At 38.9% G+C, this 27,670-nt stretch overlaps 1 protein-coding gene across 1 annotated transcript; it reads right to left on the bottom strand.

Annotated features, from left to right (window-relative positions):
• Nucleotides 1–486: 486 nt before the first annotated feature.
• On the bottom strand, nucleotides 487–16,259 carry LOC104378784 (interleukin-1 receptor type 1). Its single transcript, XM_086610388.1, has 11 exons — nucleotides 16,209–16,259; nucleotides 13,327–13,390; nucleotides 9,733–9,976; nucleotides 9,231–9,417; nucleotides 8,267–8,429; nucleotides 6,280–6,345; nucleotides 5,597–5,717; nucleotides 3,401–3,549; nucleotides 2,962–3,105; nucleotides 1,382–1,543; nucleotides 487–878 (listed from the first exon to the last, which is right to left on the bottom strand). The coding sequence occupies exons 1-11, from the start codon at nucleotides 16,242–16,244 to the stop codon at nucleotides 487–489; spliced, it is 1,728 nt and encodes a 575-aa protein (XP_086466514.1). The 5' UTR covers nucleotides 16,245–16,259.
• Nucleotides 16,260–27,670: the final 11,411 nt, after the last annotated feature.

The following is a 27,670-nucleotide window of genomic DNA, read 5'->3' as shown; positions in this document are numbered from 1 at the left end:
TGTTGCTGAGGAGGGGACCTCAAGGCTTGCACAGTACAGATTCTTGCAGTAATGAGGAAGTTAGACAATCACAGAGAGGCAACAAGCAGAGGAACAGAATGACTAGGAAAATGCTGATGACAGAAACAAGTTTTTCATTTATCAACTGCAGTTTAAATTTTTTTTAAAAAAAAAAGGACTTCACAGCTGCTTCTTCAGTGGATATTAAATTTATGCGGACCACAACTATTTAGTAGTCCACCACCATCAGCAACATTTACTTCCCGTATCTGTGTGAAACTAACACAACAAATTGTGTCACTATCTAGAACCCAGAACAGAAATAAAGTTGAACAGAGTTTTTCTTTTGGGGTGTAATTTGGGAAAGAGATGAGTAGTTTTTACTCCTTGAAGAAAACATTTACTTTGTAATATAAAGAATTTGTGTAAAAAAAAAAAAAACACATTCCAGAACTGCCTTCTTAGCATTACTTTAATAGGTGTATCTTAACTTCCCTTTGCTGCAGAATTGTTCAAAGTTAGGGGCAACAAATACACTTCAGAATAAGATGCCTTTTTCCTGGGTGGCATTTGATAGCGCACATTTTTCCAGAATCTTGTATTTGCTGAACAAGATTTCTCTGAGAAGTCCCCTTTCCATCGGATAGCTCCATGTTTTTGCTTAATGTATCTGATTGATTCTGGCATGCTTGTGTAGTCCTGTATTTCATCCACTTCTATAAGAATCACTTGAATCCCATCACGAATGAGAGCATTATGCATAGCTAGTTGTTGTTCAGAGGTGTCTTCTAATAGGCAGCAACTAGATGTTTCTGATCCCAAAATAATAATCAGTCTTCTGCTTTGCTTAAGTGTTTCATCAGCAACACTGACCATAGCTGTGAGTAATGAAGGAACAATTGAAGTTTGCATAGGAACTTTACAACTGTTGTAAAATATTTCTTAATTTTAAAATTGCATATACATGGAGCAGTAGCTAGCTCAGAGTATTGGTAGATTTAAGATCTCTACACTGTAATTCATTATTCATGACCCATTGCATGAAATTACTGGTAAAAATTGTTCCTTCAGTCCCTAGGAGCAGATATCCTTCAAAAAACTTTAACAATATCATTAATATCATTGAATCCCCATTTGTTAATCACTAAAAGAAAATGCGGACCCTCATAACATCGGAACAGAATTTTTGGTAAGAAATTAAAATAAAAAAAAGAATAAAAACAATTGTACATTGGACAAATGGACAAATTATCAATTAAAAATAAACAAATATAGCTTTGTTTTCCAAAAATAGATGTTTTTCCATTGTATATATAGAATCTTCTAACCCAAGGACAATGTGTCAAAAGACAACCTATTAACTCTACTAGTTAAAGCATACCTTCTCCCGGTAAATCATCCCTTCCTAGTATAAAAAGATTATATCCACATTGTTGTTCTAAAACATCAGGGAGTATACTATGAACAAAAGTTTCCAGATGAGAGAAGCTTCTGTTTCCACTGCTTTTTGCATACAGGACGTATGCATCGTAGATTTTCCCATCTAAAACAAACAGAAATGTTTCTATTAAAAAAATAAAAACAGTGACATCCCTTTATTGCAAGGTTCATTTTGGACTCTTTAAAAATAGTAGTAGCGGCTGATTCATCTATCTGATAGAATAATATCAAAGCAGTAAAATGCTCCGCAAATCAAAAGAAAGGTGACCAGCCACAGAACCTAATCCCTTTTCCCATCATGGAGATGGATGTGCAAGCAAGCAAGCTATGTGCAGGGCTTGAGAGCTGTAGGAAGGAGCCTCCAACCCTAGAGGTGCCAAGACATGAAGAAAGTGTCCTCTTGCAGGATATTCTTCACCGCCTCTCCTGAAAAACTCAACAGCATTTATCTCCACTTCTGACTAATCACAAGAGAGGGTGGAAAGTGGCAATACTTTCTTATAAAAATTCTATGAAGGAAAGACAGGTCAGAAAAGGTCAGAAGGCAGCTGAGATTTTGAGAGTTAAAACTGCATAATAAACAGGAATGAAGAAACTAAACCAAAATCAGATTTAGCTCAACAAATTACAAACCATAGATTCTTTGATTTTTTTTAAAGTATTATTTTCATTAGAACTCTATTAAGTGTTCTGGAAAAACTGAACTTTTAACCTGAAGTTGAAATTACTTTTTTGTGAAAGAACACAAAAAAGCCATGAGTAAATATTAACTATCTCAATGCACATAATCCATTTACTTTCAAGCTATGGGGAACTTCAGTCAATCTAATTCTGAAGGCTGCCATGCAAATTATCTGTAATGTTGCACTTGTTCCAGTTTTTTTCACACCTGTCCAATGTATTTGTCTACACCACAGCAACAAAAACACAGAAGAAGAATCAGAGTAGAGAACTAGTAGTATTTTTTCTCTTTGGCACGTAACTGTCCTAACTGACAGGATTTAGAAGGCAAATGTTGAGTAAAAGAGAGAAGTTGAAAAAATAAAAACAAAAAAACACGAACAAACAAAAAACCCCACAATTCTTCTCTGAGAAAATAAGTCTGATTTTCAATATAAGTATTTAATGGATGTCTTTAAATGGCTAGTTTACAGGATGTAGCTCTGCTGACACCTATTGATCATCATCAGAGTGACCATAAATCTACATGTAAAGAAACTACAGAAAAGTAGGCAGCAACATGCTATTTTGGAAAAAAAAGTGGAGTTCCTTTTAACTTATTCACTATGATTGCCTTCAATATTGTACAGTGTTTATTACCTCAACTGTGACTACATATCTTACCCATATGATTGAGAAAAATCAAAAAAAAAAGTGTCTTTGTGCATATCTGAAAATTTCTCAAGGAAATTCCACATACGTTCTACTAAATAATCACATTATTGCTTAGAAGTAATGGCAAGTGAAAAAACCAAAATCAATAAGCTAGTTACACTAACATACCTGGTCGCACTCACATACCTTCCTTACTTGCAAAGGCACAGACAGAATTACGGTACCAAAGCACCAAGTCAATCTTGAAAATCTTGTAGATTATTAAAGTAATACACGTTAAAATTAACAAAGAGAGAAGCCCTCCAGTCAGCCATCTTTGTATATCAGGAACTGCACAAAAATATAAGATTTCTTTTAAAAATGTTGAATTTGCCCAAACCTGATCTTTCGCACAAATGTAATACAAATTTGAGTATCATATTTCTCACTTCTGTCTATTTTTTTAATAACTATAAATACACTATTATAGTAACTCCTCACCTATGCACGGGTACATGCATACATATTGCAAACTATAACCCATCTCTCTTCTATCAACATGATACACAAGCATTTGGTATCAAAACCCTTTCTGGGGAAATCAAGATAAACACAGGCCTCAAAAAAAAACCCCACTATTCCTTACCTTTGTGTTTTAATATAATATAAGATGCAACCTGCCCAAAGGCATTTGAAGCTTGACAGACAAACGGTTGCTCAAAATCTTCACTATTCACTTCCAAAATTATTAGCTTCACAGAATGCACAGGGCGTCCATCATAAGAAGTTTCCTCCCTATCCAGAAGGAGACAAATAGAGATGAAGCCATTCCAGAAAGCACTGTGGTTTTATGGCTCTAGCAGCTGCAACATGACAATGGTTGTTTCCATCTGCAAATGTCAACCACATTTCAGAATAGATGAGCAATTACATTAAATGAAGGAAACCCAAACAGCAGTTGCACCTCTTACTAACATTTAGCTTAGATGTTGGAAAATACGAAGACCTTATCCTGTTTAGAGCTGTGTTTCCTCAAAGGAATATTAGGTTTCTACAGGCTAAAATACAAAAATACACCTTACAAACCTAAGCAAACCCTCATTAAGGGCTTCCCAGTCTCTGTAAGAGTAGGCAAAGAGCCCCAGTGCTTGATGAAAGAGAAATTCCACAATGTGAAATGACACAGAAAGAGGTCCTGGCACAGGGGCATCATCTTGCAGCAAGCAGCTCAGGGACAGGGAAGACGTCAAAGGTGGTGACTCACAGCAGACACTACCAACTCACAGTGTGATTGCAGGGAGTGGAGTCTAAACTGCTCCTTCACCCCATGGATTAGAACAGACTTAAAACAGCTTAAGTGTCAGGCTGCACCGTTAAGAGACACAGGTTATCCCCCATACTTTCTATAAGAGCACAAAAATGTTTATTATGCTGCACGTTCAGTTAGTCATGTGAACAGTGATATGTGAACTAAACACTTTTTAACCATCAGCAAAACACCACTACCTTGTTAACAGTAGATCCCAAACGCAAAATTAGCTAACTAGTCTTAGCCAAGCACTATTCTTTCCTGAAAGCCTATTCTAGTTACCATTTAAAATGTAAAATAAAAGCTTGAAATATATCATAAAGGGCATATATAGGGCCACACAAATCACTTCCTAAGCAAAAAGTTACAGTAATTTGAACACTGTAACAAGGAACAAATGAATCAACATCACTAATGCAAATGACTAATGTTTGCAAAGATGACCATTTAAGTGCTAGGAAGTACAAAAAAAAATGACATTTCTTTTATGATATCAGTTCAGTGACTGTGTGCCTCTGCATTATGGCCCAATTGTTTAGGGCATTACAACTCTTTATGACAGTACAATATATTACCTTTGTATAGGATTTTCTTGGTGAGCACTCAAAGAATATAACATTTAATTTCCCCCTTTGTTTTATGATGAGTCTCACAACTATGTTTTTACTTTGAAGATATAATTCTCATTTCTTCATCAGTTTCTAGCTCATAGATAGTGCTTGAGAATTTACAAAAATGATCATATTTTTTCTTCATAGAACCATCATGAGATGAGGGTTGACAAAAGCTCCGCAATTTTCAGTTCACAACTTGTCATATCTAAGAAACTTTTGGATTGCCTTCTGCTCCAATTCTAGTTGCCTTTTCAAGCCAGTTCTAGTTTGTTCTCTGTAAACTCCGCGTAACCTGCTTTTCACCTCCAAATCCCAACTCATCACTGGAAATCTGTCTCCCTTTTCTCCTCTCACCCCACTAAGCTTCAGTACAAATGTCCTCAACAAAGTCTTCTATTAGCTCTTCAGCTGATCTCAGTTACGCTTCTCTAACTCAAGGCTCTTAAACCTGGAAGTCTCGATTTCTCCTGTAATGTACAGGTTTGATCTCTTGCAACCTTTCAGAGATGCAGATGTGAAGGGAAAGAAGAACACAAAAGAAAAAGACAGTTTGAAGTTCATGTGCCTGGACATGCTCGACCCAACTGAAAGAGGTCCCTGTCAGGCCTGTTCCATAGAAACTGTATTACAATTATGGAACTGTAAGTCTACAAAATACCTTTTCTCAAGGTGTTAAGACAGATTGAGAAAGATTTTTACAATGGCCAAAAAGAGCATAGTTGCATGTGAAGTCCATGTGCCTACTGTTTCAAGTTTCTACTTCAAAGCAGAAAGTGAACTGGAGGAGGAAAGCATTAGAGTTTTTAAAAAGAAAGCTGTTTAAACAAGTGAAAAATGTTGTTAAATATTTTGATGTCAAAGGGAGAAAGTTCCACTCTGGTTGCCAACACGATATTCTCTAATCTGAAAATATACTTACTCATAAGGACTTGCAAAAATTCTGCTCATATAAAATACATCAATATACACACCGTTGCCTGTCCAAAACACCTCATACCCATCAGCACCCGTTGTATTGCAATCCACCGTAATCTGTGAGCCTATAAAATTGTGTTACAAAGTGAAAGTTAATTTCCATGTTCGAATTAGAGTCTACACAATTTTGTTCACAGACTCCCACACAGACCAACTAAGGATGGTCCCACACCCTTTCAGAAAAGTTACTCTAACAAAGGGTCTTTATTCTCAGTGATCTGCAGGTTCAGAAAGAGATCAGTAGGATGGAAGAGGCTAAATCCAGGAAGAAGATGCATCTCTCTGGGGCATCACTTTCCCTGCAGATTCCAAGATGGATCTGTTCTTAGAATCTCTTCCAGAGTGATGCAAAGCAAGAGATGTGACAGAGATCACTTGAGTTCCCTGTGACTTTCTTCACATCAGAGAAATTTCCATATAGTTTTCAAGGAATCTGAAAGCAACATGCCTTGTCTCTTTCCCTCTTATCCCCAAACACTCTTCCTTCAGGAGATCAACACAGAGAAACTGAGCTGGTCACTGGACTAGTTTTTGTCAAAAACAAACAAACAAACAAAAAAACTCTCTGTGGGTATAAATTCTCACCAGGATACAAAATCATATTTTCTTATAGAAAAAACTACTTACCAAGTTCCACTTCAATGGAGTTGTTCCTTGGATAAGATATTTCTGGGGGCTTTTTTGGTGGGCTCACTAACCAAAAGAAAGAAAGTTCTTTTCAGAAAATCTGAGGCAGCTTTAGCCTGTTCTGTGCTTTATAGCCCAAGTGCAACCTAAAAAAACTCTGTCCTCTGGAAAAGGTTGTCAGCAATTTTATAACAGACATCACTCAATACTGAAAGTACTGTATCTCAGGTAGTCGTTACTTCTGACTTGAAGCTACGCTATTCCTTATTCCACCTCTTCCAAAATGTAGTGACACAAATCTCTGCACACTCACGGCGGCCTGGCTGTTCCATGGCATAAAAATTCTGTAATATTGCATGCACAGGTGCTGAAAAGAGTTTGGGTAAATATCTACAGTATTACCCCTCTACAATCTGGATGGCCTGTCACCCAGCACACCACAGAAACAAACTGGAGCCAAATATTTAGGAGTACAGTTTACTATTTTAAAGGGGAAATTTAATTTCTGTATTCTAGTTAAAGGTCTTACAATTCTTCCCACAGCACTGGCTATAAGGAAGTACAACACCAGTGGCCCCTTTCTGTACATCAGGACTAGATACTCTAGAAAGCTTATTTCTCTCTACAGGCTACAAAGGGAGAGTAATCAACAGGTGGAGATCCAGACATCCATGTTAAAAATGTCTCAGTATGGCTAAATGAATCCCAACTTGGAGGGTCCCTCACTGAACATACATGCCATTTCCAGCTGTCTGAGACAGCTGTAGGACATTTTAGAACATTTCCTATCAGATATTTGAAGTTCAAGGAAATTTCTCCAAGAGCACAAATTAACAAAAAGAAATCATAAAGCATCCCCTTTGAGCACCGTAGCAAAGCACACAGAATTGCCCCAGATATATCCTTCGTCTTCTGAAAACTGAGCCTGCACTATTGTTTGGACCCTGAAACACCTATTTTAGTGTTGACTTGCTCAGCTGGAGCCTTTAAAAACAACTGAGCTGCCTTCATCATTTAAGGCAAATGAGTGATATGATTCTGCTTCTATTGAATTGTGGGAGCTGAAATTACACTGAGAGAAGTTCTAGGGACAGATTTTAAGACCAAAATGATCCTTTCATGTGATCTGACCTTATATTCCTCATCGTATACCTATGACATTATATGAATATGACATATATTCATATCATATATACACATACATATGTATACATAAATATACACACAAAGACAAAACAGGCAAGCACAAAAAGAGACCATTAAATAGTAATGCAATCTATTAGTAAACCTGAAAAGGTTATTCGTCAGCTGGAGTGTAAAAACGGTATTGGCACTTCATACCTTGATATAGCACAGCCTTTCAGTGATCCAGTATCACTCTTACAGTGCTGTGCTAGCAAAGGAGTTAATGTTTTACAGCTTGTAAATTTTTTGTTGTTGTGCTGGTGGCCCCCCGGCATATATCAGGATCTATTGAGCTAGACATACAGTATCAGAGATCAGCAGTTCTTGTGCTAAGGAGCTTAAAAGTAAAAACAGAAGAGACAAAGCTTTGAAGGAAACAGATAAGACACAAAGAGTCAAGATACTGCTAGCATTTGGGTTGGTTTAGTTTGTTGTTCTTGCAGCAAGAGAGTAAGGTAAAAGGGAGAGAAGACAGGCAGGACAGAGGGTGCAGCTACAGCAGAAAATATTGTGTCTACCAAGCCTTATAGGGCACCTGTTTAGGGACCTTGGCTGCTGGTCTGGGCAGCAAAGCTTTGACATTCTGCAACTTTGAACAGGGTAACCAATCACACAGTAGCAACAACAGACAAAAATTTGTAAGCTCTCAGTTAGAATTTCTCTGCCTCGTATTTCCGTGAAAACTAGTATCCCTAAGCGTGTCTGTCCAGAAATTGGGTCTTTAATCTTTAGTTTTTAGAAACTTGGACAAAAGTTTGGAGTCATGGTTGTGAACACAAACACAGTGAAATTATCTACTTACCCTCTACAATCAGACTGATGTCTCGTGAAATGTTATATTGTTTACCATTGTAAGTATATATTGTTTCGCATGTATAGTTTCCTTGATCATGTACAGTCACATTCAAAATTATAAGATCACTGTTTGAAATGGCAAACCTGCTCCCTTCCAGCAGCTGGCAATCCTAAACGTGTAGAGAACTCTATTAATTCATATCACTTTCTCTTTCCATGGTTTGTCTTTTTTTAATGCAATCTGAACTTTTAATGCACCATAACATAAGGATGGATGCCTTGCAGACACTGAGGAAGAGTGAGGGAGGTGGAATAAAAAGAAAAACATACTTCATTTTGACTCTGAATTCTTAATTCAAAGAGATTCCAGTTCATTTCCTATAGAAAATAACTTTCAATTTTAGAGAAATCAGGAACTGAAATGAAAACATCAGGATTTGTAAAAGTATTAATGAAGAATTGCACAGTTATCAGACTTAATTTTTCCAAGTATTTAAATACTCTTGGTACCCTACAGGCTGCACAGGCATGAGGTAGGAATGCTGCAAAAGGCACTACATTCTTTTAACAGAAAGCCTTTAAATAAGCATTGACAATATGAAATGGCATTTATCTAACGGAACAATACTGAGCACATAATGGATAAGCCATGTCTCACAGATAACATATTAAAGCTGTTTCTGCACAAAAGAAATTCACGACAGTGTTTCACTGGCAGGTAAAAAGGTGCCACCTGGTGGATACGGGGCTCAACGGCTCCTACAGATAAGCTGAATTTCTTCCCCGTGCATCAAAAAACCTGTATACATCTTTGAAAGATAAAAAGTCTTAGTCCTCTCCCAATTTGTTCTAAAAGCATTTTTCTCCCATTTACAATAAATCTTTCGATTTTCTCTTAAAATTCACAAATATCAGTGATTTATATTTTAAAACCATGAACTGTGTAAGACAGTACAAAACAGCATTCTCACCTTATACCAACGAACAGGCTGAATATTCTTCACATTCCTAAAATAATCCAAGTTTGGACACACAACCTTTGCAGATGATAATGTGAATATTACCTCCTCTACAGCAAATTTTTCATTTAAGCATAAGCCGTCAATCCTTTTAAAAACTGTTACTTTTGTATACATTTTCCTGCAGCTTGTCAAATTCCTGCAATTAATATAACATAATGAAATCAATCTATTTGATATATTTTCCAACTCAAAAATATTCTTTGTGGAGAAGAAAGAGAGGTTTACAGCTTTTCTAATAGATTTACTTTTGCCTACAGGGGGGGGTGGGGTGGGGGGGGTGGGTGAAGAAAAAAAATTAGACTTACTTTCCTCAACCTAAAGTTAGTTTTTGTGAATGCATTCTTCTTTCTTCATTACTATTTCTCTTACCTCCAAAATTCTACTTGCTTTCTAAAGGTTATTCCCTTTGCAACTCATTTCTGTAGAAATGTAATTTTTTTTTAACTTTCACCTTATGACACATTCATAATCTCCAGAATCTTCTAACATTGCAGGGAGAAACCAAATTAAATTCTTCTGCTGATGAATTCTAGAAAGTTTGTCTCTAGGTACAGCTGTCTTGTTACCAACTTTATACCACGTTAAGTTGTAGTCTCCACTTTTCAAGCTCTTTTCCAATGAACATTTAATAGCAAGAGGCTGCCCATCAGGCACAAGGCTGTGCCTCAACATCACATCATAGGCGTCACATTGCTCTAAAGGAAAGAGATAAACATTTAAAAAAAAAAAACAACACTGTTAAAGGATATACTGAACTCATTTCTTAGCTACATTTACAAAGTTTTTTGGAGCTTCCACCTCCATTCTTAAGTCATCTGCTAAAAATATGACTGTCATCCCTTATCTTTTCTGCTGAGAGTACTACTCAGTGATATACAGCTATAGTTACACCATTGAAATGAAATGCTGTTTCTTGAATGCAAACTTTACACTCAACAGAATCTCTTCGTTTGCAGCAGACTCATTTGTACATTTTAGTTCAGATGCGAATTACTAGAGTGCTTTTACTTCTCCACTCCCTTTAGTGTGTGTGCACACAGACACACAAATTTCACTTTCAAGGTCTTTATTTGTTATCTTCTCTTAACTGTAGCCAAAGTAAGTCTTCAAGATAGACAATTCTTTCAGTACCCAAATGTCCTAAGATGACACTGAAGTTAAAGTTGCTGTTGCACAAATATTAAGTTTGCTATGGAAATTTCAACTCACCCTTCATTTTATGAGCTTTTAGAGAGCAATTATTACAAGCACTTACCAATGAGTTCATTTTATTTCCCCTGGAACCAAGGAGAGTCACACAGGAAAAGAGCAACACTGTAATGTTTTTTGTCAGTATGACAAAAAAGGCACTAACTCAGGAATGTGACCCTGGTATCCAAAGTCAGTATCCTATTTATCTATAATTCCTCATTCCATTAGAATATAATAACAGTCACACAGGGTCATGCAAGTGTCTGTTTAGTCCAAAACCCTGTCTCTGATAATAAACAGTGGAAAACATATAAGAAAAGAGAGTAGGACAGAACAAGTACAGTAATGCTCTGCTTTGGGCTCCTTTCTTTTCTCTCATGTTCTGCATGAAAGGCTATTAATTGGCTTTTATGATTTCTCTGGGTATCATGTACTTCTTGTGATATGAAAGGCCAAAGTGAACATTCCCTTGTTTACCTGCTCTGTGATATTGGTGGTTATTTTATAGACCTCCATCACATCTTGCCTCAGTCATCTCTTTTCTTTACCTCATAGTCCTCATTCCTTTAATGACTTCTCATATGGAAGTCATCCCATATCTGATAACACTGTCACTCATCTCCCTACCTTTTCTGATATAGTCTTTCTGAGATGGAATGACCAAAACTGCAGAGTTCAATAGATTCACGTTCTCCATGGTGTTATAGAACAGCACAATGAAGCTTTTCGTTTTCTGCTCTACTTCTTTCCCAGAAATTCTGCTTTTCTGACCAGCACTGATGACAGAACTAATACTTTCAGAGAGCACCCAGAGATGTCAAAGTAACATTTTTCCCAAGTGGTTATTAATTAACTCAATGTTCATACCACACACACACAGTATGCTTGGTTCTGTTATATGTATATGACTTTTCCATGCCCCTACACATCCATTTGATTTTACTTACTGACATTCTATCGCTAAATCATTCAATATCCAGATATCTTCTTCATAGTCAGCATTAGTTTTAACCACCAGGGATAATTTCATATCACGCACAGTTCTCACCATTTTGCTGTAAATTTCTTCCAAATTACTTATCAAAACACTGAATTGCTCAAATATCTGTATTGAATGCCTCATAATAACTTTGATGGTTATGAAATGTTGTGGCCACAGGAACTGATAACCTTCTTCTGCCACTAAATGCTAATACTCTGAAATTGTGTGGGTTTTGGTTTGTTTTGGGTTTTTTTTTAACACACTTCTTGCCTCAGTTTCTCTGAAACTTCCCCTCCTCCAATGCCCTCCGTTATTTCCATGGAGCAGGAAAGAATTATAAGGTACACACATAACTAAGCAGACAATAGAACTCTCTGCTACTGGCAGCGAAGGCAGCCAAATAATCACCTTTCCATATGATTACTTACTTAGCCAAAAATCAGACTAACCAATGGATTGGTGAACCTTGTAGCTTGTCCATCCATAGACAAAAAACCCGAACCAAATCTAAATCCAACCATTTCCAACAAAATGGCTTGCTAGAAACTTAAGGAATGGAAATTCATGAAGTTTTTCTTTTGACAGTCTGGCACTGCTGCAAGATTCCAGGTGGAATGGCAAGATTATTACAACAACTCATTTGAACCATTTGAAATGTTTAAAACATGAACTGGATTGTTGATTGGCAGCTGAAGGGCAGAAACAAGCAGTTGCAACTGAGCAGCCTACCAATTTTACAAAAATCTAGATGTTATATTATTGTCAAATGGCTATATTTTCCAATATGAAAAAATTCTAGGGGCACATTCTGTAAAGTTAAAACTGCAACTCATTTCATCAGTTTATACACCAGACCATTGTGCAGTCATTCAAACAGTCCTTGACAGCCTGGAGAAGTGGGCTGACAGGAACCTCATGAAGTTCAACAAAGGGAAACGTGAGGTCCTACATCTGGTGGGGACTGAATCCTGGCACCAGCATGTACTGCAGACCATTCAGCTGGAAAGCAACTTCTGCAGAGTACAACGCTGGGGTCCTGGTGGACAACAAACTGACCATGAGCCACCAACATTCCCTCACAACAAAGGCTAACGTTGTCCTGGGCTGCATTAGGACCTTCCAGCAGGTTGAGGGAGATTACCCTTCTCCTCTACTCAGCACAAGTAAGGCCACATCTGGAGTACTGCAGCCAGTTCTGGATTCCCCAGTACAAGAGAGACATGGATTTACTGGAGAAAGCCCGGCACAGGGCCACAAAGATCATTAAGTGAGTGGAGCATCTCTCACATAAGGAGAGGCTGAAAGAGCAGGGAGCGTTCAGCCTAGAGAAGAGAAGGTTTGGGGAGTGTGTGGGTGGGTCTTACCAACGTGTGTAAAACACCTGATGGGAGAGAATGAAGAGCAAAGAGCCAGACTTTTGCCAGTATTGCCCACTGACAGGACAAGAGGCAATGAGCACAAATTGAAACACAGAAAATTCCATCTGAACGCAGGAAAACACTTTTTTACTGTGATCAATCACTGGAACGAGTTGCCCAGAGAAGTTGCACAGTCTCCATTTGTGGAGATATTAAAAATACAACTGGATATGGTACTGGGCAACTGGCTCTAACTGATCCTAGAAGGGTCAGGGAGATTGGACTGGATGACCTCAAGAGTTCCATTCCAACCCAAATGATTCTATGATAACAGAGTATATAAAATATCACATATTATATGTTTTATAGGTTCCTGCTTTTAGGACTGATTAAAAGAGCTCATCGACATGTACGTAAATTTGACCTTTACAGCCATTTTCACATAAAATTAGTATTACTTGTGTGAAAAAATAAGTTTCAGAACAAGATCTTCCATAGACTCCAATAAACTTACCTGCAATAAATAAAGACAGAAATGATGTAGTTATATTACACAAAAATAATGTTTTTGCTGTCATGTTTCACTGCAGAAATGGAAAAAAAACTTCAGTTAGTGGTTACCAATATAAACTTCCACAATTTAAAGTCAGTGTTTGTGTTATACAGTTAACACAGAAATTACAGTTATTACAGGACACAGGAAATATAGGAATTGTCTTTGGTTTGTTTTGAGCCTGTTACCTGCTTGTTTTACCTGACAGCTCCTAATTATTATACCAGAAAGAAAAAAAACATTTCCTATTCAGCTTGTCAAGCACTCAGGATTTTTACATCTCTAGAACACTCCTCTCCAGTTCTTGCTCTCCCAAGCTACAGTTTTAGTCTTTGTCACTGTCCCTTAGACGAAATCCAATTTCATATTTCTGACTGTCTTTGCCACTCTCTTTTGTACCATCTCCAGTTATGCTACAGCCTGTCTGAGGTGAGGAGAACAGAACTTGCATACAGTCTTCAAAACATAGGTACACTACAGATCTATAAACTAAAACGATGATTTATTTTCCTTGATGATTTCTAACAATCTGTCTGTTCTTTGAGTACTACTGAGTATTGACCTGATATTTCCATGGGCCTATCTAGTAAAATCCCGAGATCTCACCAGTGAGTGTTAAAAATCAGGTAAACCCGGACAGCTGATGAGCACATGATGTTAGGATTTTGCCCATATGCTTTCATTTTAAATTTTCTTTACATTTATCTACAACAAATTTCTTCTGCTATTATTACCCAGTCATTCACTATCATGACATCCTTCTGCCACTCTTTGTAATTAACATCTGTGTTTTAGCCAAATAGCTTTGTATTGTCGGTAAATTCTGCTACTGCAACTGTTTCCCTCTGGCGAGATCATTAAAAATATATGCTGAGAAGAAGAAAGCTGTTTGAGACTTCAGTAGTGATCTTTCTCCACCTGAAAAAAAAAAAAAAAAAGAGCATTTATCTTTTTCCTACTTATTTATACCTAAGAGAATAAATATATTATGGCAGTCCGGCTTCATTGACAACCTCTGCTGAATGCCTTTTGGAAATTAAGGCAGATTGTCTCAACCGTGTCTTCTGTATCCAATATGTTCACATACATTGTACAATTCTAACACTTCAAGCATTTGGGAGCCACGACTTCCTTTTAAAAAAGTCACACTGTTAACTCTTTCGCTACATCATTTATCTTCATTTCCTCTGATTCCATTTTTAAAAGCAGTTTCTACCCAGCTGCCTGCAGCAGATACCAGGCTCACTGATCAATACTTTCCTGGCTCTCTTTGATCACTTGAGGTGGATGAAAAAAACATGTATCACTTTCTAATCTTTTGGTTCCAAAGCTGCATTAAATGAGACATCTACAACAAGAGAATGTGAGAGTGAGCATCAGCCAATCATGGTGCTTTGTTATGGATCATTTAATTCTATATCTGCCTTTTACTGACTTTTCAATTTGAGATAGATCCTTCCATAGAAGATTAACCATAAGGAAAGGTACTGGCACTGAAATCCATGCTCTTGCAAGATGAACACAAATGCAAAATACTCCTTTTTTTTTGTTGTAGTTGCTATGTTCATATCTTCCCGTAGTCCATCCCATAGGGGTTTTTTATACCCAAATAATCTGTTGACTCTCAGGACTCTTTGGTGGGCTTCGTATCTCAAACATGCTTGGAGAAGGAAGGATCTATTAATTGCATGCCTCTCACAAGTTGCTCCTTAACTTGGCCTGCCTTACTGCTTTTTTTCTATTCAGCCTACCAGTTTTCACAGCACTGTGAAAGGACAAATGGAATTACTCAAACTGAAGGATGAAGAGGAGAACCCCATCCTGTTGTGACAAATCTTTAGCTGATCACAAATTTCTACAATAGCCAAAGATGACACTTCCGGCTGCTGTGTCTTACTTCACTAAACTGACTCAGAAGTGTGCCACATATTGAGTCATCCACGCCGTTTCTTGCAGTGCCTGCTTTCTTCCTTCTTCCCCTTCTCTTCCCTCCTCCCTCAGTGCAAATTTTCGCTCAGGTTGCAAGGCAGGTCTTTTCTTGCCTAGCTGTAAGAAAGAACAAGTCCCTGCAAGAATGCTGAGCATAAAAAAAAATACACACAACTTTAAAATCACTAGAGGGAGTTTATGTGTGCTCCTACAAAAGCTCTAACTTTCTTCACTAATTGTGATGGACAGTAACTCTGAAGAAATCTAGCTTTCCATTCTAAAGCGGATGAAAATATTTTAATGGAAATAAATTAAAGACGAAACGGAACTGAATAGACTCCACTTATCTACTGTTCTGTCTCACACATGCTCTCTCAAGCAGTTTTCTGCCCCTATCAGTAGATTCAGTAGATGCAGCCATAGTATTTTGCCATGTTCTAAAGGAAAATCTTCCAGAATCCTGCTTCTCTATGAAGTCAGTGTTCTTTCTATCTATTTAAATTTATAACTTGCCCTTTTGCCAACATGGAAGACTTGGAAATACATATAGTCCTGTGTAAAACCATACACATGAACTCCTCTGAGGAGACTCCTTCTTATCGCTGGCTTTTCATAATGAAAAAACTTCCATTTTTGTCAAAGGTATACCCAAAAGCAAAATTAAGCTTTGCTCTGTGTGTGCATTCACATAATTCATGAAAAAAAAAAAAAAAACCAAAACAAAACAAACAAACAAAAAAAAAACCAGACAACTAATGTATGATAGCAGAATTAAGTTCAAATGTTTTTCCTACCACATTCTGTCATGATAAACAGCTAAATTTCCCCCTTTTCCCAGTCATTTTATCCACATTTTGAGCCTCCAATTGACCTGTGGAGTTTTCCCACTCAGGATAGAATTCAGCTGGAGTTATCTTTGACCAAATTTTCCAGAGGGGTAAAAATTCCATGTATCTGAGACCATAGCCATAAAATTTCACCCTGAAATGAAACCTCTGTATTAATTTAAGATTAAAAGAATAAAACAAGAAATAAAGGCAAGTGTCTGAAAGATGTCTTCTGTGATACACACACTAGAATTACAACTGTAGCATGCATGATAGCACATAGTAAAGTATAATTCTCATTAAAATCTGTCATTAAATTGGTACAGCCACTTTTTCCTCTGCTCTCTAGTCCTTTCAAAGTTGATCTACTGAATTGAAAAAAAAAAAAAGTTTCATCAGAACTTTGAAGAATCACGGGTTTCACTATTTTTTTCACACTTGTGGCATTTTTTTCTTTCGATGTCTTAAAACCACGGATAGATTAAAGCATGCAACAGTCCCATTCTCAGGATTGAGAGAACTGACAGAAAGTCAAGAGTATCACATCATGTCTTTTACTTAAGCCCATGAATATTTTCAAACATAAAAAAAAATATAAATTCTTATTACCTTAAGCGCTTCTATTAACGGCAAGGTACCCCATGCCTCTTCAAGATAACTTGATCAAGCGTCTCACTTTTGATCTAGGAAAAACGATTACAACAAATACATCTATTCCTTCGATGTCGAGGCATACCTAACCCGTGCCGAAGAGCTGGGTTAGCCCCCACTTTGGGATGTAGTTACAGCACTGAAACTGTCTCCACAGCCGTTTCCCTGCGAACCGCTGACATCCGTCACCAGTTACGGCAGCAAAATATTTTCCAATATTTTTCATTGAAATTCTTGCCTGTTCTTGGAAACGTTGACTCGCACGGGGCTGTAGCTCCTCCGCGGTGTAGGAACCGCGCTCCCAGTCCCCGGCCCGGGCGCTCTGAGGAGCCCGCGGGCCGGGCGAGGCGCGCCGGCGGCGGTGCGCTCCCGGGAGACCCACCGGCGCCGGGGCCGAGGTTTAACGGCCAAGGAAAGGTGCCCCCTCGCGCTTTCTCTCGGAAACCGAGCCGCGCCGCACGCACGGCTTGCAGGGGAAAACGCCGACCTTTTAAAGCAGGTTTCGGTCGCGCTCCTCAACTGTCCCCAGCCCGCAGTTCCCCCAGGAGACACCACCTCGGGCTGAGCCACCTCTCAGCCCCCAAAACCGGGACATCGGAGCAAAGTAAGACTGTCGGCGCATTTCTACGGATTTGCCCTGCTGATTATCCCAAGCTGGCAGACGCTGTTAACACGACCGGCGGAGGAAAGTGGTCCCTGACGGTTCGCCGCCACTACCGGCTTTCGGGGGCGGGCGCGACACCTCCCCCCTCCCCCCCCCCCGCGGCCGGCATTGCCACGGAGGTCACCCCCACCCTGGCCGGCTGCTCGCGCCGCGGAACGGCCACGCTGCTGCGGGGAAAGCCCCGCCGCCCCCCTCACGGGCGGGCTGCTGGAGCTGAGGGGAAGCGGGATCCCTCAGGTCGTGCCAGGGGAATCCCCGCTGTTACCTACCTGCTGCGCGGCTGCCGGCCCGGCCCGGCCGTGCGGGGGCGGAGCGAAGCGGGGGGAGCCCCCGCCGCCGTCTCCTGGAGAGCCCAGGCAGCCCGGGAAGCGGTGCGCCGCTGCTGGCGCTCGCCCCGTCGCACAAGCAGCTCCTGCCGGCGAGGTCTCACCCTACCCCGGCTGCCGCCTGCAAACCTGCCCGCCCCCGCGGCGGTGCGGTGGTCCCGCGTCAGGGCCGGGCAAGGTCCGGGCTGCCGCCCCCCTCCCGCTCCGGCGCAGGGCGGCGATGCTGATTAAACCCGGGCTGCGAAGTACGAGGCGCTCGAGCAAGAGCCGCTTTCTGTTGAACGAGGCAGCCGGTGGCGGCACCGGGCGAGGCGGCCGCCTCACTTCAACCCCAGCCCGGCACCGGCGCCTGAGCCGCCATCCCCCCAGCCCTTCGCTGCCGCGGCCCGGGCTCGGCCTCCATCCCCGGGCAGGCGCGGGGGGAGCCGGCAGGAAATCCTCCAAGTAAGGATTGCAAGATTTGGGGTGACCGGCTGCTTTTTTTTTTTTTTTTTTTTTTTTTTGTAATGGGGCAGCTGCAAACTTCCCTAGCTGAAGAGACTGGGTCACTGGAAGAAAAAGATCCCCTCAAGACTACGGCAGCTGTTGGCAGGAGCATCTCAGGGACATCAACAGCTTTACTAGCTTCTTCAACAGGCTACTTGGACAGCCTGGTCTGAGTTCCCCCGAGTGCCACATGTCACTGAGATACTTGGCTCTGAAGCCTCAACATACAGGTTTGGTCCCACTTAGCCACTAAGTTTTTTGCCTGGAAACTTAACAGTTACTAAGTAGCTCCGACGTTTTTTAGAGGTTACTTGGGTTTGTGACTCCTCTGGGAACGGTATGTTCACTATGTTCTGGTGCTTCGTAGTTCTCTGTTGCACGTCACGGCTGGAGCCTGAGCTCTTCAAAAGCAGCACGGTGAACACAGAATCGGATGCGAGCATTTTTAAGGCTGTATTGTCACTTACTTGTTGACTAACTACTGAAACAGATAGTAAGGAAGAGGAAAGCTCTTTCTTAGGTTCCTCCCAAAGTAGAGAGCAACCATGGACCTTTTAGAATTATCAAGGTAGATGTTCTTGTTATTGTTAAAAATACATCATAAAGATATTTGCTAAGGAAAAAACAAAAAGAAAAGTATTCTGCAAAAACGTTGAAGAATAATCCAGACATGTTCTGCTCCTTTCACCCTGAATTTTCCTTCTACTTCTGGTACTTCTTTCATTCCATTTTCTGGTACGATTGTCTTTACCAAACGGAAACATGTTCAACCATCCTTCCCACTGTGTGATAGCCACAGATGAGCAAAGATGAGAGATTGTGTCCTGCTATGCCTGTGTATGTTGTGCTCCATCGATGTAAGGTATCTAGTGCTGGCCGGAGGCACACTGTAATAGCTCCAAACATTATGCTATTGGGAGGAACACAGAGAAGGAATTCATTCCTGGTTCAGCAAAGGTAGCAGGATTTATGCAGTCAGCTAGTCACTGTTTGGTCAGCAATTATATCCATATTTCGTTTTGGAAGTGTTTCTTATGAACTAACTGCATTAGGTTAAATAATTTTTATGCAAAATTTCTAGTTTCTACATTGTTATTTTGCACCACCAACAAACATTTATGAGTTAAATCTGATTATCATAAAGGCCAGTGAGGTGTTCTCTAATCTGTTTTATTACATTTTTCTATAAGCATTTATATTTAAAAAAAAAATCATTTTTTAATAATTCTTTCAGAGACATACCCAATAGAGGTTCTGCTGTATGCATTTTTTTTTCTCCTATCTTCATTATAATACTACTAACAATGGAAAAAGTGTTTCCAATAAAAATGTTTCCGGTATAAAAGACATTGTTAAAACAATACCAAAAGGAATAAGTAAAATGAGAACTAGTCAATCATTCAAGTACTCAGTGATTGACGTGAATCAGAATTTAGAAAAAACACATTACAGTAAAGCTGAAGGAATATCAACTGAAATGGCTGGATTTCATGAGGCAACAAAAGATATAGATCATGGCAGCCACAAGACAAAAACTGCAGGGAATAGCAGAGAAATGGGTTGTCCGAGGAGAGCAGGCATTGACAGCAGTCTGGATGAACGTTTGATGTGGTCACCAGGAGCACTTCAAAGCAGACCAAGAACCACCAGCTCTGGCAATGAAGGTGATGTTGAGTAAAAAGTTATCCAAACATTCTCCTGATCAGATCTATGCAGTGAAATTTACTTTTCTTCTTTTTTTTTTTTTAAACCTACACAAACAATCAGAAGTATTTTGTCTCATAAAGCTCCAAGATAGAATGATCTGTTGTAATTAGCACAGGGAGGGCTCTAACACAGCTCATCAGTGTCATCTTTGAAAGTGGATTGCAGCAATGATGAGCAATGATCATGATGTGGCTTATCTTTCTGTGACAGAAGGTGTTCAAAGAAGGTTATTTCTGTGTGAATGAAGAGACTGGACTTAGGGGTAGCATTTTGGTATATTGCATTTTTCCAAAACGTATTTGCTAACTAAAGTATCACTGCGAAGTCCTTTTTCCATCAGGAGGTTGCACGCATCTGCTTTATTCACTGGATAAACATAAACCAATAAAGGGATAATGTTACCAGCAATAAGTAGTTTGAGTCGTGCATAGAAGGAAATCGGAGTGAGAGCATTCACTTAGGTAGGGATGAGATGGAAGTTGTCTGGGGTGAATTTAGACTGTTGCCCTTCATTACCAGAAACATCTTGTTTTTCTACATCCTTCAGTAATTTTGTTCTACATTTCAATATCACTTGTCTTCCCCAATTTATAATATTGACAATTTTTCATTTTCACATATATTCATATCCTTCAGGTATATGCATGTGGCTGCATTAACATTTGTGTTTGGAGCAGGAGAGCACATTTAAAGCTGATCTCCCTCTCAACCCCACCCCTCACATTTTTGTCACCAAACAATCCTGGAGCCTATGAAGTAGATTCCTTTCAGAAGATGCAAAAGTTGAAGACAAGCTCCAACTACTTGGGCATACTGTCAACAGTACCTGACAGCAATTAGTCCAAAATAAAAACTCTTGAAACATGTGCTGTGTGGACACCAGGTCCTTCACACTAACTGACTGACTTAACCTGCAAAATCAGGGCAATGCTTGGCCTGATTTTTTTTAGGACAAGTGACAATGACTAGTAAACGTAATTGCTACTTTTGTAAAGGAAATGATAGAATTCAGTAATCTTGTGTTTTACCTGCTCCTGGTAAAACATCCCTTCTACGTGAAAAGAGACTATAGTCACACCGTGTCTCTAAGACATCCGGAAGTATATTTAGGGCAAAACTATGTGGTTTGTAGCCGCAGTCTTAGTTTTTGGTTTTGGCTGCAATACATATTCATTGTGTATCTTTTTCATTTGAACCCAACAGGGCAAATAAAAACCTAACAGAATTTTAAAGCCCTTTATGTATATTTTTGTACCATTTCTACTAGAAGCTTTGCTGCACAAGACAACTTTGATGAAGACATTAAGAATATCACTGTACATACAAAACTTTTAAAGCTGCAAGAAAAAATATCAAGAAATGTCAATTCAGGTAAATATTTAGATACAGTTAAAGCTTCATAAAACATCCTGTTTTGATACCTGCCATCCCAAACCAGAATATTAGGAATGTCAAGGCCATCTAAATGTGCTGGCAAAGCTGAGAATGTGTAATTACATTATATTGAGGAATCTCATTTTCTGTTTTAACACTGACCAACTAGCTTAGCATTTACATCTTGCAGACATCCATCTTACAAAAATTTCTCTGGACTTGTAAGTGTGATAATCAAACATCTTGCAGTTACAAATTGTTCACCAATAGAGCATAGGAAGTAATTTGTACTTCTAGCAGGTTTCTAGTAGAAAATCCAGTCACACTTTTTATAGGAAAATCTATTCTTTTTTCCCCTCAAAGAAAATGATTCTTCAGTTTTCATGCTTTAAGAAATGTGACATGGGACTGACTGGTACACAAAGATCTGTTTTCACGGTCATAACCATGAGCACTGGCAAAAGTTGGATGGAGTTTAGTTTTACAAGATAAATTAAAACATTTAATAAAATATTCTTTAGCTATAAAAGTGACCAATGAAATAGGAATTAAATGCAATCAGAATGAGCAAAAAATTACATGTGGCCACAAAACCAAACTAATCCTCTTGTCTCTTTTGAGAAAGGTAATAGCAATTATGGGAAGAGAATGCAGCAAGACTAACAGAAATAAAGATATGATCCAGAAAATTACAATAACTAAGAAGAAAGCAAAATTCTTAAGTTTTCTGCATATTTCATTCAGGGAGGCCAAGCAGTTTCTATCCTAAATTCCAGAGTAACTGCTGTATGAAGTTGCAGGCCCAGTAGCTAATAATTTTGAAGCATGGCAAGAGCCGCTGCAAGAGGTAATATCTTTCTTTGGGCCATCTGAAATAGTTGGAGGAATAAACAAGTTTTTCTGCAGAAAAATCATTCTACAGTATTTTTAAAAAATGTATGCATTATACAATTGGAGAACAGCAAATCTTCTATTGAGAAAGAAATATTCAAAACCAATCAAAGTGTAAGCTGCAAGGTATGCAAAATCTTTTGATTCAGAAAGGTTAAAATTGGAGTGGAAAATTAGAAATGGAAAATACAAAAGGAATGTTGCAGCGTTCGGTTACATCACATTAGTCTGTTGTGTTGTTTCAATACCCTTATCGCCTTCATCTTGGAAACCGATTATCACAGTACAGCGTAGAAGTTTGAGTTATATTGCAAAACCAGAATTGCAAGGCTGACTGGGAAGTCAGCTAGTGAAAGAAGACAGCAGATGCTTGAAAAGGGAAAAGCCAAGGTGTGACAGTAGTTACTGTCATGAAGGGAACTCACCAGGGGATCAGCCATTGCGTTCATAAAAAAGTTTTCATCAATGCTCTCAGCACAAAAAAATGAAAGTTTTCCTATTTATTTTACCAATGGCACAACAATTGGAAGAGAAGTATGTGACCCAGAGGCCTGGCTCATGACAATGTTTACTCACATGCTCCTCATACGCTCAGAAATTACACCACTTTTTTTTTTTTTTAATAAACACACATGTAACAGCTTGCCATCCAGAATCGCAGACTAAGGAGAAGAATTGGGTGTCAAGATTACCATGACTCACCAGTGTGTTATATTTGTTTTTAAAAAAAAAAATGGAAATGCTGTCTTATATCAGGTGACCTATTTCCAGTAGAGTCAGAGAAGTACCTAAGACACCTGTAATGCACTGATGCAAGTGTTTATTATAGATCCCAGTGAGAAAGGTACTCATACTCTATGGGATATTGATTATAATTTGATTTATTAGAGATAACTTGAGAAGGTGAAAGGGGATAGCACAGATAATCTTATGTTTCTTCAGGTAGTGGGAACCTGGAGCTGCGCAGCATCAGCCAGACCTCTGACACAGCATGCCACACAAATCCCATCTGTGGGGAAATTTGCCAGCACTGGAGACTTTAGAGGAAGGTGTCCTTAGAGGTAGACAATTCTATTCATCATCTCTACTGTCAAGCGAAAGATGTTGTATGAAAACAGACTGTTTCTCTTTTCTCTGTAAACTGAGACATGCAGGTGCAGTCATTGCCAAGTGGGAGCTGCCACAGTCGTCTCCATTAGGGTGATATGGCTCAGGTTGTCCTGCAGCCACGTGGCACAGCTCAGCTCAGGCCTGCACTTGCTCACATCAGCTCTCACATGGATCACTAACTCCTCCATGCACATGCATCTTCTGTTTAGGACCCCAACAACACTGTTTGGGGTACTGGCCCACCTTCAGCTGAAATGTTGTGCACTGTCCTGGTCAACATGTTAACAAATTTGAAGAGACTTCTCATGGGAGAAGGACTACTAGTATGCTAGGGAAAATGATAAGGTTACCTTTCAGGAAGAGATTAAGTTAATTTGGCTTGTCTAGGTTAAATTGAAGACAGACTACAACTGCTGTCTATAAATAATACATCCAGTAGATATCAATGAAGAAGACTATGTTTCAGCTGGCAATTAATACATGTGTGAGAAACTAGGGACTATGGTATTGTTTATTAAGATTTATGTTAAGCCTAATGTAAAGGTTAGACAACAAAAGAAAAGATAACCGTAATTGCTTACACAAACTAAACCAGACACCACCTGCGCAAGCTAAAACTATCTGCAGGAGGATCTAAAGAACTGAGACTCTTGCAAAACAATAGAAGACCATCTAAAGGTAATCAAGGAAGACTTCAAGCCTTCAGCCTCAACGATCACCAGGAGGCAGATAAAAGACCCCCTAACGACAACTAGGACGTGCGCAGAATATTCCACTTAAGACACGATTGCGGAACTGGAGGACTGATAAAAAGAGACTGTTTTGAATCCGAGGTACGGCAGTTGGCGGAGCGCAGACTCCCCTGTCGTCCAGCGCTGTTTTTGCTCATATTCTACTTGCTACAATTAATAAAATCATAATTGAATTATGATCCGTTGTGGTCCCAATTTATAACACATGAAAGCTACAAATTTATAAGTTTCTAATAATCAGATTGAACAACAATGATGGAAATGAGGAACCTAACTACTTTGTTAGGATTAAGCGTAATAAATCACAGAGAGAACAATATACCTGAACACTGGAGATGGGAATGAACTAGCCAAAGGGCAGAGGAAGCCCCTTCCAGTCATGTGTTTCTCAAGTTCAGGCCTTCTAGGTGGTATGTATACATTGCATAGGTATACACAACTAAGTTCTTGGTCACTCACTAGCAGAAAGTTGTGTCTAAGAGGCTTCAGATGAAGCCTTCTCAAAACTGAAAGACAGAGCAAGGGGTTACAATTTAGCTGGTGAAACATGAGAAATATCAAACAAAATTCTCCCATGAGATAAGCTCCTGCAAGTCTTCACAACTGCTCACTTTGTTAAAAGTTCTTAGCAATCCTAGGAGTGTGTACTGCACTTTATCTGTATGATTACACAAGCATACTGCCTTTCTGTAGGCAAAGATGACAGGGGTTTAATGCTAAGGCACAGCACCAGTCTCTGAAAATGCGTAGAGTAATACTTCTGTCTTGCAACAGTTAAAAATGCCAGTGCAAGGAGTCCTGCAAACAAGCAACCGCGAGAATTTTGAGCTAAACCAGCAAAAGAAAAGAAAGACATAGTGAAAGCATTGCATCAGTCATTAGAACTTCCAAGCAAATGCAAGAGCAGAAATTTGCATCTCCTTAAGCTGCCTGAAGGCAGTTCTCTGGGCAATTCATAGTCAAACGTAGTGTTTTGTGTTTTTTGTTATTATTTAAAACCAGTTAACAAATTATTCCAGCTTCTTTGTAAGAACTTCACTGTAGGCCATTAAAACATGAGCTTTTTCAGTAGAAGCAAAGCAACGGTGTGTTTCGGTTCACCTACCAGGGAAAAAAAAAAAAAACCACAACAAAAAAACCCACCAAAACAGAATCAAGTGCTTGGTACAACTTCAATGCTTTCTTTCTATACTTACTCTGAAACATATGCCTTAACATTTTCTGGTTTTCATTCATATTCCTTCTAGAGTTCAGTTATCTAAGCCTCCATATGAATTGTTCTCAGTAATACTAGCGGAATTAGGGGTAACTTTGTTATTCCTAACCAGGAAAGTGTTTACCATTTTAATAACTTAGTCATTTAAAAGCAATGTATGCTGCAATGTGGCCAGTATGGCACACAAAGCAATGGTTTTAGCCTTGTATCTGTGCTTCTGTGATATTGAACTTCTCTGCAGAGAAGCATCCATCAAGAAAAGAATCTTGTGTACAAAAAGGAAAACAATGGAGTTGATGCTAGGAAAATGGCTCTGGTTTGAGAGGACAGTGGGTAAAACATGTTTTATCATCTTAAGTACTTGAAAATCACTCAAAACTCTCCAAAATGTACTGAGAATAGAGAGCCAAGACTATGAATATTAAATATTTCTGTTTCATAAATATACTCGGGAGTACTTAACCATGAGCAGAGCTTTTTGTGGTTAAGTACTCCATAGCTGCATACAGCCACTGTCCCAAACGACTGCATTCAAAATAGACAAAAATGTCATGTTATCATAGTCCAATGAGGAAAGAGACTAAGAAGTTGACCTGTACAGCATTGACAATTCTTAGGATTTCACCACATGTCTAGCTCTTTACAAACTTCATCTCTCTTTCAAAGATGACGAAATATGTCTATATTTTTCTTTTTTTATATAAAAAAAATCAAAATATAAGCTGAGATAGACAACAGATGTTCACTAAGCTGAAGACAAAGAAAAGAATCCAAATCTACAATAATATTTTTTTTAAGTCAATTTAAAAATAATTTGCAAGCTGGTACTACCAGCATTCAGGCAAGTAGTGCCAGCAGAACGGGTGATACTGATGCTCTTCTGCCTGCCCCATGGTACACGGGAGTTGTGCCTGCAGATGTCAGACCAAATCCTTAAATGACGAGGACTATCAGATGCTAAAGCCTAAAATAACATGTAGGGGAAGCGGAGTGAGAAGGGTAAAGGCAATGCAGAAAGATAATGCGTAGAGGTCACATCCTCTTTTTGACCAAATACTCTCTTATAAAGTCAGTCATACCTTCTGAAGTATGATAGTTTTCTACTGGAGCCTGTTACAAATCAGTGAGATGGTGATTCTCTAGTTCAAACATTGTGAAACAAAGACAAAAGAGAAAAGCAAAATATTTTTACTCAGAGACAGCTGATAACTACATACAAATATAGCTAGAAATCTTGCTCTCTAACTCTCCTTTCTATCAAAAATTGACTAGTGTATTACTGACTTTGCAGGGTACAGCAAGTAAGTTATCTTTGAAGCTTGAAACATTGCTGTCTATGATGATACCGTACTCTAAAATTAAACACCATTAGAGAGTGGCCTTTAAACTTATTTAATTTTACATAGTCTGAGCCATTCAAGTGATAGGAAACAGCAAGAAGCAAAAGAGGAATTTGATAGAACAAAGGAACCTTTTTTCAGAAATATGATGTTTTTCTATCTCCCTTTTCAAATTATGTTTGCTTTTTGAGACCCCAGTCCTGAAATTTGTTCTCTTATTTAACATGAGATTCAGAAAACCTCCTTTGGCACCTAAGCTAGAACCAATGCCATTTATTTAGTTAAGTGTTAAAGGGACACTGAGAAAGCCCCACACTCTAAGCCAAATTTTTGCAATGCTTTAATCCTGCATGACTAACCCAGGGTTTCTGTGCACAAACAGGAGCATCCTAGTACATGTAGCTCCTGTTGAAGGTTGGCCAAAATGATATGTTACACACAACCTGAATTACTTGTATTAGTAAGCTGTCAGGCTCAGCATCTAATACATTTGGACTGTTTTAAAATCACTATCTTTGCTTGTCTTTAGTATCTGTGCAGGTAAACACTCTCCAGTTCTTGAAGTTAATGCACAAATAAACTTATTTAACATGTCTGAGTATTAAATCTGAGCTTTAAAGGAGATTTGTAAAGGGAAAGATATCTTGGATATAGCTGCAATAATGTGCGTTCGCATTTTTTCTCTCTCTTTTTTTTTTTTAATTACTTTTGAAAAGCTAGAAAATCACGGGTGTTCCTTTTCTGTGTATAATGAGGAGACTGATGAAACTACATCTCCCATGTCTCAGACAAGTGTCCTAACCAGCAGACTGCACAATGCAACAAAATAATTTGGATTTGTTGCCAAACTGACCTTGATGATTTCAAGCAAACACTATATATAGCAAAGCAAAACAGGACATTGTATGAAAGACTGAGACTGTGAGAGAATTTTACTAACTGGACAAAGCAGATATAGGATAATTGAGCACTTGCATTAGACCTCACTCTTTTTGATGATTGAGGATAGATAAAGTCTGAAATACAGAAAGT

Source organism: Tauraco erythrolophus, chromosome 1 (genome assembly GCF_009769465.1).
Source record: "Tauraco erythrolophus isolate bTauEry1 chromosome 1, bTauEry1.pri, whole genome shotgun sequence".
In the NCBI taxonomy this organism is placed as follows: domain Eukaryota; kingdom Metazoa; phylum Chordata; class Aves; order Musophagiformes; family Musophagidae; genus Tauraco; species Tauraco erythrolophus.
The sequence above is the reverse complement of the archived record's forward strand: the minus strand, read 5'-3'. Positions and strand labels throughout refer to the sequence as shown.